At 39.8% G+C, this 17,838-nt stretch overlaps 1 protein-coding gene across 1 annotated transcript in view; it reads left to right on the top strand.

The window, feature by feature from the left end:
* Positions 1-17,838, top strand: part of pcdh7a (protocadherin 7a) — a 54,291-nt gene that overhangs the window by 32,119 nt on the left and 4,334 nt on the right. The window contains exon 5 of the mRNA XM_058069931.2: positions 15,586-15,787. Within this exon, the coding sequence (XP_057925914.2) occupies positions 15,586-15,787 (202 nt within the window). The remainder of the gene's footprint in view (positions 1-15,585; positions 15,788-17,838) is intronic.

Genomic DNA, 17,838 nt, shown 5'->3' with positions numbered 1-17,838 from the left:
TAGGCCAAGCTATGTTTAACCTTGTAGTGTGAGTGACACTGATTCTAAAATGTCGGGATGGATTTCAGTTTGTTGTGGCACTCCGCCTCCGCCGCCGCATCACCCTTGGCTTGCTCGACTTAACACAACGACGGGATGCGAGAGAGAGAGAGAGAGATGGAGTCCGGTGAAATGTGAAGCAAAGACGGGGCCAGATATGATAAACGAGACAGCTTGCAATGCAAAAAGACAAGAGTCATATGTCAGAGATAAAAGCAATAGAATACATAAATGGAGGTAGAAGGTGGACAGAATGCAGGAAAGTACAGTGGAAACCTAACTATTAAAAGCTTGAAAAATTTGTGGTCCAGATTTTCGGGAAAATTATGCCTTTGGTTATCAAACACTCACATTATCACATGATTATCAACCTGTCACACAAGCATCACAAAACCTAAATCCTGCAGGTGGGGCTACTTTTTCTTTGGCTTGTGGCAACACTTTTACATTTTCGCCTAAGGGTATTTAAAGAAGAGGGTTAAGAGGAGAAGAGTATCCACCGGCAGTTACGATCTTTACAAAAAAAGTGGAATTTTAACCAATCTAGCGAGTACTCTGTCCAAGTATGTTTGTTCCGTGTTTCGTACCATGTTTGTCCCCGATGATGACCATGTGGAGGCCAGGGGTTTTCAAACTGCAGCTTGGTATTATCCTAACTAATATTCTAAAAATAATATTAAACATGATAATGAAAAATATGACACGTTTGCCGAACCTGTAAAGATCTTTAGGATCTTCTTTTTTAATTTGAAATTGTTGAAGGTTGTAGGTGAAATGGAAATTGTTGTAATTGTTCCATTATTGAGATAAAGCGATGGCATTGATGAAATGAATAAGTAATAAAAAATGAATCTTGGATAGTGTTAGATTCATATGAGGGGAAGGACACAAAAGCTTTGCAGGAATATAATTGTTTTATTGTGTGGCTCGATATTAACTGTAATTACATCCGGTAAAAAGATGTGCAGTGTAAGTCATTGTGCAGAACACACACATCATTTCTGCTGCACGGAAACTATATAATATAATATATATATTATATTATGTAATATATATAATAATATATAATAAAAATAATTACTTTTTGTGTCCTCCGCCATCAAGTCTTCTTTAGTTTGCCCAGTCTATCCATCCTCACAAGGGTCACGGGCATGGATCATGCTGGAGCCTATCCACACCCTAGATTGGACGCCAGCCAATCACAGGGCACATATAGACAAACAACCATTCACACTCACATTCATACCTACGGACAATTTGGAGTCGCCAAAAATTTCAGTCGGACAATTGGCTGTCACCCCTCTTCCCCCCAAGAGACAACATTTTTTTTTGGGGCCTCCTGATTTGAAATGCTACAAAAACTGATAATCTGCTAATATCTATTCATTTAGCTGTACTGTATAGACTGAACTTGAAACCGAAACCAGAAAAATGCAAAAAATTGGAGATTATACAAGCGTATTCAAGAGTCAAGGGAGTATTCAACTGCATGTTGAGTACCAAAAATTTGTACACGTTGGCAGGTACCCCACCCTCAACAATTTAACATACCCCACTGTTTGAGAAACACTAAGCTAGGCTATGGATTGAAATTACTCCAAGTAAATAAAACATGAATTATGTATTGTTATCTAAAAATCATGTGGTGTCCAATCATCATGACTGTGACTGACATGATTGTTTTGGTTCTTTTAATTTGCCACTATTTTTCATGAACCTAACATCGTACAATTATGTTTTTGCAAGTTTTTCATGAAAATAAGAACGTTTTGAGTGCACCTCTGCTTTATATTTTGACTCCCTTGTCAGGTTTTTTGTCACGTGACAGCGCCCCCTGCACTTTTTAAACTGTCCTGCATGTGGCCCCTTGTGGAAAACGTTAGGATAACTTGTTTTGTACAGAAAGAACTTTGCACATCGTGTTCATGTGTTACTTAAAAGGTTGGCTAAACATTTCGTAAAGGTTTTATGGTGGTAACAGTTTTGACTTGAACGGATTATTCCAAAGAATCACAAACAAATCAGAGATCAGTGAACATCACGGAACAGATTGTGTTCCACTTTGGGGATTAAGATGGAGGTGGAGAATGGACGAATAGAGTGTTCGTGTGTCTCGGGTCCTTTATTGACTGTCTATTGTTCACAGCAGCACTCCTAATTATTCTCAACAGGGAACATGTGCGCTTGTCTGTGTGTTTTAGTGTGTGTGTGCGTGCGTGCGTGTGTGAGTGACTACATCCTCATCCTCACTTTTACTCCACCATTCACTGACTCCCACAGAGATGCCATTGTCCACCGGCCTCTGGTCAAGCTTTAATGGACATTATCAGTGCTGCTAACATGGACACAATTAGAGCCTAATAGTCTACACCACTAGAGAGAAGCCATACATATGTATGGACGCCACGAGCACACAGAGAGACGCTTGTACGACGCCATCCTGTTTGCGTCTTTTCCCCCCACAATGGCCACTGTCATGGATATTTATGAGAGAATGTCACAGGGATGAGCCGTGGAAAGCCACGAGCATCACGAGTGTGCACACACACATACACACAGAAAAAAGCACAGCAACAAAAGGAGCTAATCTGAGTCATGGGCATTTGTCCGGTAAGCCTGGCCTCACGTCTCACTCTATGTGCTTTTGTTGCCATTTTTGTTTTTGCTTCACCCCTCCATACATGGCCCAGGCAGCACAAAGGGATAAACATTTCTAAAGCCTCCGAACAGAGTCAGTGTTTTTCAGTGTTTTTTTTCCCTCCCAGTGTTTTTGCATGTGTGAGCCCAGATGGAGGCTGGGAGTGGGCAAGAACGTTCAATGCCAGAGTGGACAGCTTGATGGTAACAAAGCTGTGCTGGATGGAAACGCAGTAGGCCAGAAGCAATCCCTGTCTACACACACACACTTGTACAGTAACTAGTTAAGGCTATTATAGTGAGTTAAGTGACCACTAGCCGCGGTTAAGATTTAACTGCTCCCAGATCGGGAACGTGATGTACGGTCAGTGACAGCTGCACTGCATTGCATTGTAATGGGGTTTATCACAGGGTATTGTACCAGTGGTGGCCACAAGGGGGGCCCGCACTGCTGCAGGAGAGAGGGAGAGACACTGCATAGTGGCGATCAGATGACCTCGCTGCTGCAGTTAATGTTCTCTGGCACTCAGACACAAGGCTCTCCTTCATACCACAGGGCTGCTGTACTACAAGATAGTGTGTGTGTGTGTGTGTGTGTGTGTGTGTAGCTTTGTATGGCACTACCCTTGATATTCCACCTAGCTGGTCCACACACAAAAATGCAAGGATGAGCTGCTTCACCCTATTAGATTGTGTTGGTGTGGGTGTGGGTGCATGTGCGTGCAGGAGAAAGCTGGGTAATGATCTTTGTTTGAGGGGAGCAGTATTGCATAGCACAGAGTAGCTATAAGTTCTTTCTTTCAGTCTTTCTCTACTTGTGCCGCACTTGCCCCCCTTTTCTCTGCACCTCATGCCCCAATCTTCCTCCCACCCTCCCAGCCTCTCTCCCTCGTCTTCCTCTCTCTGCAGTGCAGCACGGTGATTATCATTCCTCTCACAGAGTCAGGCCTGATAGTCAGATACTGCTGAGCACCCTTCTACATCACCTGCTTCTAGAGGGAGCAATGGCGGAAGGCAGAAAGAGAGGGATGAGTGGAGGAAGAGGAGGTCTGCAGAGATTGTTTGTGTATGCGTGAAGGAAGGTGGGAAGCCAGAGAAATACGGAAAGGAAGACGGTAGGCGAAAGAGTGGAGGAGCATGAAAACGGGAGGATTGCTCTCGCTGCAGAGGTGGTCCCACTGCAACAAACTGCATGTACGTGTGTGTGTGTGTGTGTGTAGTAGCACAGCTCCAAGTTTAAGTGGCAGCAAACAGGTGTGCCTCATGTTTATGGGTTTATATTATTTACATGTTAGTTGAATGTGTGTGTTGCTGTAACAAGGCACCTCAGCTCATCACCTCAACGTGTGGGAGAGACAGACAGTTGCCGTTCATTTAGTAGCATTCTACAAACTGTTTCAACTTGCTCCAAATGAGCTTCTGCATTGTCCAAATGCCAGCACAGCACAGTATTGTTATGTTCATAGTAGTATTAGTTCAACATAGGTAGCTTGATATCAAGGATAACCTTTTTTGCAAAACACATCATTAATTGTCTCACAACAAAGTAGTTGTGCCTGAATCAACAGCAGACAAGCACTTCACTCTATTTTCCCTCAATTACTTCATAATATAATTTATTTAAATATGTCATTTATACAAATTATTTGTTAATGTTAAGATAAAACACATTTTGCAGCGAAAGTTCAATAACAAGGTTGCTGCAAACCAATTAAAACGGTCTGAGACTACCAACGCCCACCTAGCACAAAATGATTCATTCCACCTGGTGGGACTCTGTAAGTGCACGAACACGAGCGATCAACACAGACGTCATATCGCCATCAAACCTGTATGCATTCACACACAACACCAGCATTTGGGAGTAAGGACAAGATGACAGAAAAGAGGGAAAAATACACGTCTGCCTGTGGCAGCGTCGGAGAAAGTTTTGTATAAGTTTCAATCTTTGCATCTCATAGCACATAATTGTGGTGTGTTCAAGGACTGGGGATGGTGGGAAGAAATTGGTGCCACATTCAGGGGCCCAGAATTGCTACACCCCTGCCCTTGGCCTCTCTTTCTCTTCTTTCTCAGTCACCCATTTATCACTTATTCTTGTTGATGACCCATCCCTCACTCCCATTTGTTCTCCTGACACGTGTCGCTACCTGTCTTCTTGACCTCATGCTTACGTTGAGTAAATGTCTCTTCTTTGCAATGAAGCCTCAAGGGACTCAACTACATTCCCTGTCACTCTCCTACAGCAAGCGTCTATATTTAAATAAGCACTGTAAATATATAATCTTCAAATGAATTGTTAACACACTTGTCCTCTTCGCACAGCCTCTTGTGAAAATCTTCCTGTCAGCATATTTTACCGCGTCACCGTATACCCTTTGATTGCATCGCTTAAATAAAAGTAGGGTTCAAAAGATTCACCATTCGACGTTTGTATGATGTTTCTTCAACAAACCCGAGACTCAGTCAACATCAACATAGCAGACCTGAGAGTGCACTCCGTCGGCCAAATGTTAGTTTGCCTTATTCAGCGGCCCCCTTTGGCACAGCCATAAAACAGAAAAGTGAAGCAGCGATAACAAAGCAGAGTGTTAAGAATTACAGACTAGTTTGTGTAGATGAGATAAAACAAAGCATCCGAGATATTCATCTTCTTATCTCACCAGTTAATTTCACACTTAAGGCGCATGTGAGAGAAAAAAAAATCCCCTAAAAAGATCAAATACGCTGGAGTGGAGCTGCTGAAATATTCACAGAGGAATGCAAACCAATGAAAGAAGTATATAAAGTGGTTAAACATTTTAGAAGACCCTGATTCTCCTCATTTTATGGAATTTAAACAGTTCAAGTCCATTAATCAAAGTAATATAAAATAAATTTATTTTATTTGCATAGAGGCTCCTCCTACTGTGGACTTCAAAATATATATTTTAAGGCTGAATCCCAATTCTACCCCTTACACCTTATCTTACCTAACTAGTCGACCGATGCCGATATGTAACACTGCAATCTACTGCATTTTCCCATGTATTGTTTGTTTCTTCTGTTTTTATAAATATTTTTATAGTACTGCTTGTAAGCAGTTTTTTTAATTAGGTTTGTTTGTTGTTTTCCAATAAATGTGACAGTTTGTAAAAATTACTTTCTCTTATTTAAAAAATGCTGTTCTGTTGTAAGGCTGCACTGTGGTTGAGTGGTTAGCGTGCAGGAGACCTGGGTTTGATTCCCCGATCATGCATTTCTGTGCGGAGTTTGCATGTTTGCATAGGTATGAATGTGAGTGTGAATGGTTGTTTGTCTATATGTGCCCTGTGATTGGCTGGCGACCAGTCCAGGGTGTACCCCGCCTCTCGCCCAAAGACATCTGGGATAGGCTCCAGCATGCCCGCGAACCTTGTGAGGATAAGCGGTACAGAAAATGGATGGATGGATGTTCTGTGGTAGGCTATATAACATTAAAAAAATGTATATGCTTTTCTTTATGGTAGTAAAAATTTGTGATGAACCATTTCATTATCTCATCTGCCTATGTCACAGCCAGGCTTTGGCCCTTGGTTTTAAGGGGTAGTGGACAAACTGAGGTTCAGCCTTAAGCCAATGCTGAGAATACAAATCGAGAGTACCGTAAATGTGCATTAGTTATCAGACTGACAGGTAAAGTAGTTTGGTATTGGAGGGACAAAAAAAGTCAAATATGTGTCTTTCTATTATGATGTGATTCCACACTGTTAAGTCAACATTTTAGTGGACATTATTGAGGGGATGACGCAATGATGTTGAATTTGCATAATTGGCCATGACACATATGCATATAGTTGTAATACTAGAAGCTGTGGGAGAGTGGAATGATGTGCGAGACAAAAAAGTGAGTGAAAAACATGAGCACAAACCCAATATGTTAAGTAGTAAAAATGAACGTTCCTCTGTCGCCTCTTTTTGTCTTTTCTTTTTAATGCCTCTAACTAGACGGAGCCACCTGTGAGTGCTTTTAAATGGGGAGGGGCCCACAGGAGCACTCACTGCTCCTTAAGAAGCCTGATCTGTGCTTTCATGTCAGATTCTCCAAAAGTCTCTTCGCTAAATTTGTCGCTAGTCGCTTTTTTGAAGAAGAGTATCAAGAATCTTTTGACAAAGTCACTAAATTGGCAACACTGATCCCTCCTGCTATGTCTTCTTATTCTCTAGTGTAAAGAAGGAGTGTTAACTCAAAAGCCATCCCCAAGTGCCGGCCTTTTTTTATGATTTTTACTGATATTTCAAGGCACACAGAAAATTGTGTTCTTGGGCTATAAAGATAAGTTATATACCAAAAGAAAGATTAGACTTTTATCTTTCATGACAAAAAAAAAGTCTGTTTCTACCTTTCTCTGTTCTTAAGTAAACAGCAGTAAAACATGGAAAAGTTTCAGCAAAATATCACAAAAAATACATTTCAAGCATAACTTTCACTTTGACAAATTTTTCCCAAAATGTTTAAACTACGATGCCACAACATAAAAACACACAAAAAAACGTTATTTTACATTAAAATGACATTCATGAACTATTTAAAATGTTTACATTTGCAACTGAACTGTGTGCATGTAGGCATTTACGTGTGCATGTGCATGCATTAAATTTCCCTTCAATGCATAACCATCTTTGTGCCACACGGCTTAAATGTAAAATGCTCCCAATAAGATCTATTGTATTGTGAAGTTGCATCATCACCTATTTGTGCCTCTCATGCCAAAAAAACGTAAACATAAATATTTATTTGGGAGCCAGTGGCTGGTATGAATACATTTTTGTTATGGAGTGAGTTACTAAGAAATGGAGTTACGTTGCATACCGCCACCAAAATACATCCACATACAGTTTCATTATGTGTTCACCGGTTTGCTCCACTTTTGAAAGACGAGGTGCTGAAATGGTCACTTTTGAAGTTCCAGGTTTTCATGACATCATGAAGGAAAAACCTCCTTCTGTGATATCGCAGTATATACGGCCACCACTTCATGGAGGAAAAAAAGGGCTTTTTTTAAACCTGGAACGCTTCCAATAAACCGTCAATCATATGCAGACGTGGCAGCTGTACGTTTGATTAGTGTTTCTTCAACGAGTAGCATGATGTTGATGATGATGTTGTCGATGTTGCTGTCACATACACACAAAGTGGTGTGTTTCCAGTGACGTTCACTAAAACCATGACTTAACTGTTTCAATTCCAGCATCAAGGCAGCTGAGGCCTGTAACATACAGTCACATTATTCTTCTCCTTGACATTATTATTGTTTTGCTGCTTCTTTTGGAATAAACCACTAATCACCATGCCGCACCATATTATGTATCATATGGTGCCGGAAATCGACACACAAGTTATATAATTCACTTTTTTAATGTGGCATATTGGCATGTTCTTCTCACAGTACTCACGAGTGCAGTGCTACTACGCTTACTACGTTTTTTTTTGTTGTGGACTCATCAAGTACAAATGCTGTTTGAGCATATTGACAACATTATCATGTGATTACTGTAACTTGGTTATTAGCTGCATACAGTATCTCAACATTTAATCTGATTAGTTTGCCTTTTCGAGCATTACCATAATTTCATCAACTCATACAATTGTGTCTTGTAGATTAATGATTCTGATTTTTTATTTTTTAAGTCAGCCTCAAACCAGTCAGACAATCAACCCCCCCCCCCCCTCTTTGGGGACCGCTAAGCCCCTCAAAGTATTTGGTAAATCTGGCCTTTAATTGAGTCTTACAATATCCCATGTGGATGGCAATGATCCACTTTTTGGCATGAAAATAATCACATTGAACAAGTGAAGACACAAAGCATGTCCACGGGATGAACTCGCCCACTTAAGGACAGCGAGCAGGATAATAGGATGCAAAGTTTCACCCCTCAATCTCTGTTTGAGAAATATCAGCTACCTGTCAAGAGCGTTTGCAAAGAGGATGTCAGGTGTCAGTTTGATTGACGACCGGCCTCTGGTTGCTTCCTCACAAAAACACAACAGCCCCGGCAGGAAAATAAGTCGGTAACAATTGCAGTCATGCATGGATAAAAGAGGTATCCCTTGTGAAAGCAGGCAAGATTTGTGCAAGGAGAATGCTCATTATTATGTATTCTTAGACATTAAAAGTATTTGTTGTCTTTTAAGTATACTATTTTTAAATACAAGTAAAGAAACATTGGCGTGCCAAAGATGCCAATGTTTTTAGCCATGACTGTACACTTTAGGCTGATTTGGGTGTATTGTGTTCCATACAGTTATGGCAGAGAACATTGGCATCTTGGCATGCCAGTGTTTTTGGCCATTACCGATGAGTACATCTAAAATGTTGTATAGTTATACATATATATATATTATGTATATAATATATATATATTTGTATATTTTGTATATTTATATAGGTTTACTCTACTAAAAGGGTATTACTAAAGCTGTTGTTAGTGAGTGTTCTTTCTCACATACTTGTTATATTGTCTATACAAAAATTAAAAAAATGAGTTTTGGTGTTAACATATAGCTGTTTGATATGTTTCTACACACCAGGCTTGTCATTAAAATTGTCTTATTCCAAAACATTCTGTCATTTATTAAACTGGTAGGTTTTATTGTGTCCAGTACAGTCGGTGGCTATAAAAGTACCAAGTTTGGTACCCATTCCTAAAAGTTAAATATTACTTTCAACAAAAAGTTGTTGAATTTAGTAACCGTAACTCAGTAACTTCATTTTAATGCCTGGTACGACTAGACATACAGTTGTTTGGACAAATTTATGACAACATAAATAGCTCATAAGAGTAAACGTTATTGGAAATACAATAATAATAAGTGATTTTGGAAAAATCAAGAAAACCATAACATACACTCTATTTATGTTATCATAGTTATATCTGTCCATGGGGTGCTGATGTAGTAATGTCAGAATAAACTTTAAATAGTATGTCAGACTGTGTGTGTCCAGTAACAGCAATGTGACATTTGGAATAGTAATTGGTGGAAAATGAGGTAGTACATGACAGTCAAAAACTGTCATTTACTGCATACAACTGTGTAGAAAACTCTGTACTAATTCAAATTAGAATTGGTAGGCCTTGGAGAGCCATTGCGGTTTCTTTGCAGCTTTATTAGTGCCAGCATTATGCATAATACTACACACACATACACACACAGATGAATGGTGTGTAAGGTGCAGTGCTGTCTATGAATTCATGCCTGATGGAATATTAATTGAGTTTGACAGAGACATAAAAAAAAAAAAAACCCTTTCCGCTCATCTGACACGGACCATTAGAGTTCAGTGGTGACACAGGAGGTGCTTTCACTGTGCTGTTTGTATATATGAGTGGGTGGTCCAGTCAGTGTATAGAACGTAAAGGCTGTAATACAAACAGCAACAATCCGCACACAATTTGGGTGCTTTGTCAGTCAAACAGAGGCACGATGAACTCAGAATAATCTAAGGCGAGAAAAAAACTATGAATATAACTTTTTGATCACAGTGAAAATGTGATGTTTTCACCTTTGTGTGCGCATATGCTCATGTGAGAGACTTCACACCTTTGTGTGTGTGCATGTTAAGGCTGCACGTGAGGATTTTAACGCCCGCAAAATGTGTTCTATCAGCTCGTGAGAACATTTGTGTCTTTAATGTGAAGGATTTGCATGTGTGTGTGTGTGCATGCACAAGTTGCCTCAGTCATCAAGGTAATTAGTGTGTAAACCTCCTCGCCAGTCGGTTCAAAAAAGATTTAACGAGCTCAAGTTAATTAACAGTCTCCCTCTCTTCTTGTTACATGCGTCTGTATTGTCAACACGTGTGTATTTGTGAATATACAACACCTGCAGCATGGTGGCTGTTTGCGTGAGTTGTGTGCGCAGTAGGATGGGAATTTGTGTCCTGCTGCATGCTGGTCTGCGTCATGAATCAACAGGATAAGCTTTACATATAACAAACAGGATTAGAGGAGAATTCACTTTACACTATGCATTTTGCACTTATGTCTAATTCAATTGCACAGTACATTGTTGTATTGGCCTGAATAAGTCAATAAAAGCAGGCTGCACGGTGGAAGAGTGGTTAGCGCTAGGAACTAAGAGACCTGGGTTTAGGTGCATGCATGTGTTTTTTCTCTGTGTACTCCCATATTCCAAAAACATGCATGCTAGGTTAATTGCTAGGTTAATAGAAGTATAAAAGTAACTATTTGTCTACAGTGCTTTAATAAAGTTACAACTCATATTTAGAAAGTCATAAATTGAGAAGTACTTGAAAGCATTTTTAATAAAAGTGAATTGTTAAAAAACGCAAAAAGTAATCGAAAGTAGTAGTCGAATCTCTAAAAGCTACATGAACAACCTTTTTTTTCAGACTTTTTTCAAGGGAAAACACTCTCATTTTCAGGCCAATTTAGTAGTTAGTGTCATTCAAGTGCTGTATAAATACATAGAGTATGTGTGTGGCTGTTGAACTGTACTGTATGTTTCTGGGAACTTAAAGTGGAAAGATTGCAACACGTGCAGTTTAGACACTAATTGAATTTAATCAGGGTTTTTTTTTAACTGAAGACTTCAGCAGATCTTTTCTTCAAGGATGAGAGAGAGAGGAAGCACGAGTGAAGGAGTTATGGGTCAATAAAACCTTCCATGGGGAAGAGGAGAGGGACTCATAACGAGGTCAAGGGCACATTATTGATCGTCACATCATAAAGCTGACTAGTAAAGAGGAAGAGGAAGGCAGGTTGAGAAGAACGGACCAGGAGAATAGGGAGAGTTACTGTTGTGAGCAGCAGAGTTGACTGCATTCAGAGGGAGGCTGGGGGGAGGGTCTTCATTGGGAGCGAGGATAGAGTGAACGGAAAATAAAATTAGCCGGGTGAAAGAATGAAAGAGGGCATCTTGGACCAGCAAGGGAACCAGAGGGAAATTGAATTAGATGGAATTATGGCTGAACTGATGAATTCAGTAGTGGAACAGACACATATATTTGCACACACACACACACTTACATGCACGGTGCAAGTGGGCAAAGGGCTAAGCATCCCTCCCATGTTTGGGGATCTTTTATAAATAAAATAAAACACATTTTTCAAGTTGTATTTCCAAACACTGCAACAGAACTACTTGTTATGCCTGTAACATTTCCTCTATAATTCTTATCTGTTATCTGTCAAACGCATTTAATTTATTCATTATCACCAATAAAAAATTGCTCACTGCATATGCAGAAAATAATTAAAATCACCCCACGTTTATCATAGAGAAACGGTTCCAGACCCGACCGCGATAAGTGATTTTTTGCAAACATTTTCATAGTTAGAGCGCAGAAAACCTGTTTATGACATTCCAAAGACATTTTTTAACATAATTAGAGCCCCTGTAGACATAAAATAATAATCCTTAATAAACACACAGTACAGAGTGCAGCCATAACCCATTCCAAGGTGAAACTCAACTCTGATGCTCACACTGACAACTGTGCAGCTCTGGTCCTGATCCAGTCTGGATTGCCACAAAGTGCCACTCACACTGACTGGAGCTTCCACCCCAGTTGCGGAAACCGCACTCGCGACAGCAGACTTTCATGTCATAACTAGCCTTGTATACAGAAAGTTCTAGTAAACAATAGCAATATTTGCCTGCAGAGCCGCAGTGTGGTATATTTCATCCACAAAGCTGTGGTTTTCCACTTTCAAATTCAAACCTTGTGGTATCTGGTTTCCTATTTGGCTTGAAATATTCCTGATAGCTTGACCAGAGTGGTCCAACGGTGGCATCTGAAAGAAAAGATAGACCCCAAATGGATTTTTTCCATTGTGCTGTACGGCCACCGTAGCCGGAACTGCTAGTGTGAGCCGACAACAGGGATTTCAATCTTGAGGAATGCATCCGGCGGCCGCAACAGAGCCACAAAGGATTCAGTGTGAAATAAAAATGCAACATCAAAAAATAGCAATAGCATAAATTAAAAAAAAGAGTACAGTCCGAAGCTTACACTAATACGCACCTATATAAGTTCTTAGCTTTTCGACGAAATATAAAAGTGGCCCTTGCGTCCTTTCCTTTTTCACTATGTGGCCCTTGAGGGAAAAAGTTTGGACACCCCTGATTTACGTAAAAGTCGTACAAGACTTCCTGAAATCTTCCTAACTTCAGAAGCTGATTATTATTCCCTGTTGGTTGCACCTGTCCCTCTTTTTTATTTCGTAATATTCTCTGAACTATTCCTTCTACGTGTTTATATTAATATTTCATTCCACCTCGGAACAAGCCCAATAATAACTGTTTACACAAACTATGTTTTTTTTTTTTATCTATTTGCCCTAAACCATGAGTGGACAAGGTAATGTGAGTGAGGAAATTAACCAGTGCTCAGTTGCCATAGTTACACATTTTCAAGTTTAAAATGGGATGTTTTCCAAATACTGTCTCGTGTATATGTCAAACTAGCATTAAGGTCTTCATGTCTCATTTATATGAAAATAGTTTGATGGAAATTCTCAGTGATGTTGAACAACAGCAAGAGACTGAAATGTTGCATCGGAACTTGTTTCATTAAAAGTATACTATGAAGACATTATGGGACATACACCTCAGGGCCTGCTGGCTGCAGCCCGAAATGGATTAATTAATTTATTAGGCGGGGTTTCCCAAAACTTTTGTCTATAGACTGCATCTTATGATGAAGGCACTACTTCTTTCATTAGACTTCCTCTTTTCATCTCAAAGCCAGATGACAAGCAAACATGTGCACCCTACTGCTTACTTAATTTTACTGCCTTGCAGTCTTTCATGTTCATTAGGTGAAATCTTCAAATGTTCCCTTTTCCTTTTGTGACTGGAAGGTGAGAAAGAGTCTTTTTATCCCAGCCGTCCATCACTTTTCCCTCCAGATCATCCCGAGGCGACAATTGGTTCGTTCAGTTTTTTCCGCTCTAATCTGTATTTTTTTTTTTTTTTTACTGTGTTCCCTTTTCTTCATCCCGTGCGCACACTGCAAGTTTCAAAGGCGATGGAAATTGAAAGGGTTGTGATGTTGAACGCAGGTAAATGGGTATGAGAAGAGCTATGAGCTGTGTGTTATAGAAATGGGCTTCTGGGTGCCGAGTGATCCCTCGAGGCCACAAGGAGTCATTTAAGTCTCTCTGATGTATGTTTCCACAACTACGTTGACTACACGGAGGTGATTTGTGTGTTGGAAATCACAGCAGGTGTGATCTTCGCATTGAGTGAATGATGTGGACTTACTGAATCACTGCCTTGACTGGAGCTTTGTCACTGCTGGTGGGGAGATGGCCTTCTGGAGCAGCCTGTTGTCGGATGAATGATGATTGAATTCCTGGGTTACGAATGTTCCATTTCCACTGCACTTCATGACTTTACTACAGGGGCCTTGTCGTTGTTAACCCGAGCACTACCCCGTACTATAAATAGATTGGTTAGCTGGGCTTCTGTATGAGTTAAGTTGATACCATATGGTTGATGTAAACCAATACTTGTCACTCAATGGCCGAGAAGATTCATCATTGCTGCACAATTGTAAAATTTTTACTGTCCTCGGTCTACTCTACTCCTGTCTCCTTTCTTTGTGCCTTTGCAATATCTCCCCACAGTCTCCCCTTTGCTGCAATGACCTATTTTGTTGTTCCCTCAATCTCTTTTTTGATAAAATTTTGTCATACGCAGTTCAATTTCAGGTGAGAATTCAGAGGTCAAAGATGATCACAACAGCATGTGTGTCATAGATCGAGCAAGGAATGTATTTTCCATTTTCAGTAATTGAGTTACAATGGCATGGTTTACTCCCCATCTCTGAACAAACATGGTACAGTCCTGTCCTTTTAATTCATAATAAACAGCATTCTCTGTGATCACAGAATGATGTTGAGGAAATTTAATCTTGAAATGTATAACATATCCACGTCCAACATGCTAAGTGCAGTACTAATGCACCTCAAAGATGGTTGCCACTCAACTCCTGCCGCCTCTAAGAAGAAGAAAACGCAACACCATCATGCAGACATGTCATGGTGCAGGCAGCTTTCACAGGAAGTGCAGCTGTAACCGCCGGTTGTTCACTCCAAGGACCATCAATAAATTACTAAAAATATCTTATTCTAAATGACACCACAAATTGACCCATAACCATGTCAAATGATTATTAGTCATACCCTTTTTTCCAATGTTATCTTTTATTGGATCTTTTATTCGATTAGTGACCTGACTCACAGAGGTTAGTGACAAACAGCCAGCATGTTGGTCATGCTGTGTAATGAAAATGACATTACAGCACTACTTTGTTATTATTTATATAACGCTTATTTTCATAACCATATTCAAAAAATCTATCAAAAATCAGATCAGGACATTTTGTTTTAGTGAGTTAAGTTTGTTGTTTATATTGTGCTCTAATAACAAGATATTGTGATGCTGACTGGCTGTTTGTATTAAAAACTGTTCATTGAGACATACTGTAAGGCACATAACTGAAACGCTATTCTGGTTATTGTTAGGAGGGCAGAATTTATGGAAGAACTCTTCTATTGGCTATCACTAGATGTAGCTGTAGCACATAGGGCATAATCCATGTTAAAAGGACTATATGTTCCTCCGCTGCTGCAATGAAGCCACATTCCAAATGAAGAATAAGCGGAGGGCAGGCCATACGTTTGTAAACAGTCATGGCCCAGTAGTTTTAATCTAATCCAGATTACCCAAAAAGTTTACAAGGCCACCATGATTGGTTGATAACATTATCCTGTATTGTATCACTCTTGAACGTAAACACGACCAGATAATCTCAATATGTCTTGCCTATACCTAATCCCCAGATTGGCAATCTCCGATTAGGACTTTCCCTAATGATTAATCCCATATTGTTTGTGTTTGTGTGCGTGCGTGCCCTGCAGGGGACCCTTCGCCGTGTGACCTTCTCAGTGGTGAGTCAGGCCCAGGATGCTGGTTGCTATGACAGCGGCCTGGAGGACTCGGAGACCCCCAGCAGCAAGAGTTCATCAGGGCCACGCTTGGGAGTCCTGCCGCTGCCGGAGGAAGGTTACGAGCGCACCACACCAGAGGGTAGTGTGGGGGAGGAGGAACATGTGGAGAATGGTCAGTGTCTGACACACACACACACACACTCACACACAGAGTCTAGCAGGGTTTTTGTTGTGGACCAGCCCAAATGTCCACCCAAATAAAAGTGGGATGTGTGCTGAGTAAAGATGAAATGCGTGCATACATGCATACATTATCTTTATAATAACATTACCATAACTACTCTGTTTAATACCATTATTCAGTTAGCCACTGATTCTTCTGTAGTCGTCATATACGTAGTAGTTGTACTTGTTTTTGTAGTCTACAAAAACAAGTACAAGCAATAGCTGCATTCATTCACGATGGCCGCGGGCGTGCTGGAGCCTATCCCAGCTGTCTTCGGGAGAGGTGCACCCTGGACTGCTCACCAGCCAATCACAGGGCACATATAGACAAACAACCATTCAAACAACACTCACAATTATTTTATTAGTTTAAAAAATTAAGTTGAGTTTTAACATTTCCAAAATAACAGCCTCCCACAAATTATTGCCTGCTTCCGATTAAGACCCCATCCTTTTTGTGTTTTAGGTAATTAAACGCCCTGCTATAATTACAGCCTTTACAGAAGTCATGTATTTAATTTATTTAGAACTTTTTCCGACACTCTATATCACTGACAATGACACCAATAAAAGAACATTGGATAAAAGCAGCGTAATATTTACAGATGAAAATGTGATTTTTGATACAGGTGAGTATTGAAGAGGAAGTTTGAAAGGGAGAAGTTTTTGCAAAAGAATGGCATTTATTTAGGACTGCCGAAGTTTATATTTTCTGTTCCTCAAGGCCGCACACATGCTATTCAACTTTTACTTCAAGCTTGACCTCACATGAATAGTCATGTGAGAACTGTATGTACTTTATGTTGGCATTTTTATATGATAACTCGGTCTTTTAGGGGAGCAACAAATAAGATGTTCTTCAAAATCACCACCACCAAAGTCAGCTATGGAATCTCTCTTTCCCTTGTATAGCATATGGACATGCCAGAACTGGAAGAACTGTGGTTAGAGCATGAAGGTCACTGTGACCTTGGCTGCTTTTGGTGCTCAGCATGCAGTTTAGCACTGCTTTCACACAGACAGCAGATTTCTGGAGGATTTTTTTTTTTTCCTTTCGGGGTAGGATGAGGGGGCGAGTTTAATAACTTTTCGTCACGGTCAAATGAAAAGAGGGATTTAGCTGAGAACATTAGAATACATAATTACGTGCTTGTTTAGGCTCATGTGGCCTCTACTTTAGAAGCATTAGTCTAGGGCAGGTAGTGGTTGTCAAGGCAGAAATATCCCACCCCCAGTTTGAAATACTACTGAGAAACTGATCATATTTATTTATTTATCTATACTGTACAGATAAGAACTCAAAACTGAAAGCAGCTAAATTTTTTTTTGTTACTCTTCCTTATGGTATTTTTCGGTAACTGGTCTTAAAATGTGTTCATTTGTTCGTTTTTCCTTGAACTCAACCTCCTGCAGCTGCAGGCTGTGTGTCAAGATCTCCATAGTGTATGTTTCCTCTACAATCAAAACACCCAGCCCATTAATCCTGTGTGTGGGTGTCCTCCTTTTCTCATTTCCTCTTATGAACTTATTTTTCTGCTGTTAGCAGTTAATAGTAGATCTTGACCGAGTATCTGGCCTTTGCCGACATACATTGTCTTCACATACTAGGTTTAGTATTTAGTACTGACTTGAAGTCTGGGTTGCATACTAGGATCAATTGAGTCGGGTGTCAATGTGCGTGAATGAATAATGGGTTCCACCGTGAAAGTCGCTATATCAATCCAATCCTTTATTATTATTATTATTATTATTATTCCAACTTCCTCCAGGTCTGTGAATTGGAGGATGGATTGTGGATTTTCAACATGTTATGCCATTCTTCATGTGATTTTAATTTTACATTAAAATTTTCATGTAGTTTACTGTCTATTTGATATCAGCTTTTTATATATTATATATATATATATATATATATATATATATATATATATATATATATTATATATTTTTTCAGAGAACATACTAACTCCTTATTTCTAAAATCACAAATACTTAAAC

The sequence above is a fragment of the Doryrhamphus excisus genome, linkage group LG9, assembly GCF_037039965.1.
Source record: "Doryrhamphus excisus strain RoL-2023G ecotype Guam linkage group LG9, RoL_Dexc_Guam_v1.1, whole genome shotgun sequence".
Lineage (NCBI taxonomy): Eukaryota > Metazoa > Chordata > Actinopteri > Syngnathiformes > Syngnathidae > Doryrhamphus > Doryrhamphus excisus.
The sequence above is the reverse complement of the archived record's forward strand: the minus strand, read 5'-3'. Positions and strand labels throughout refer to the sequence as shown.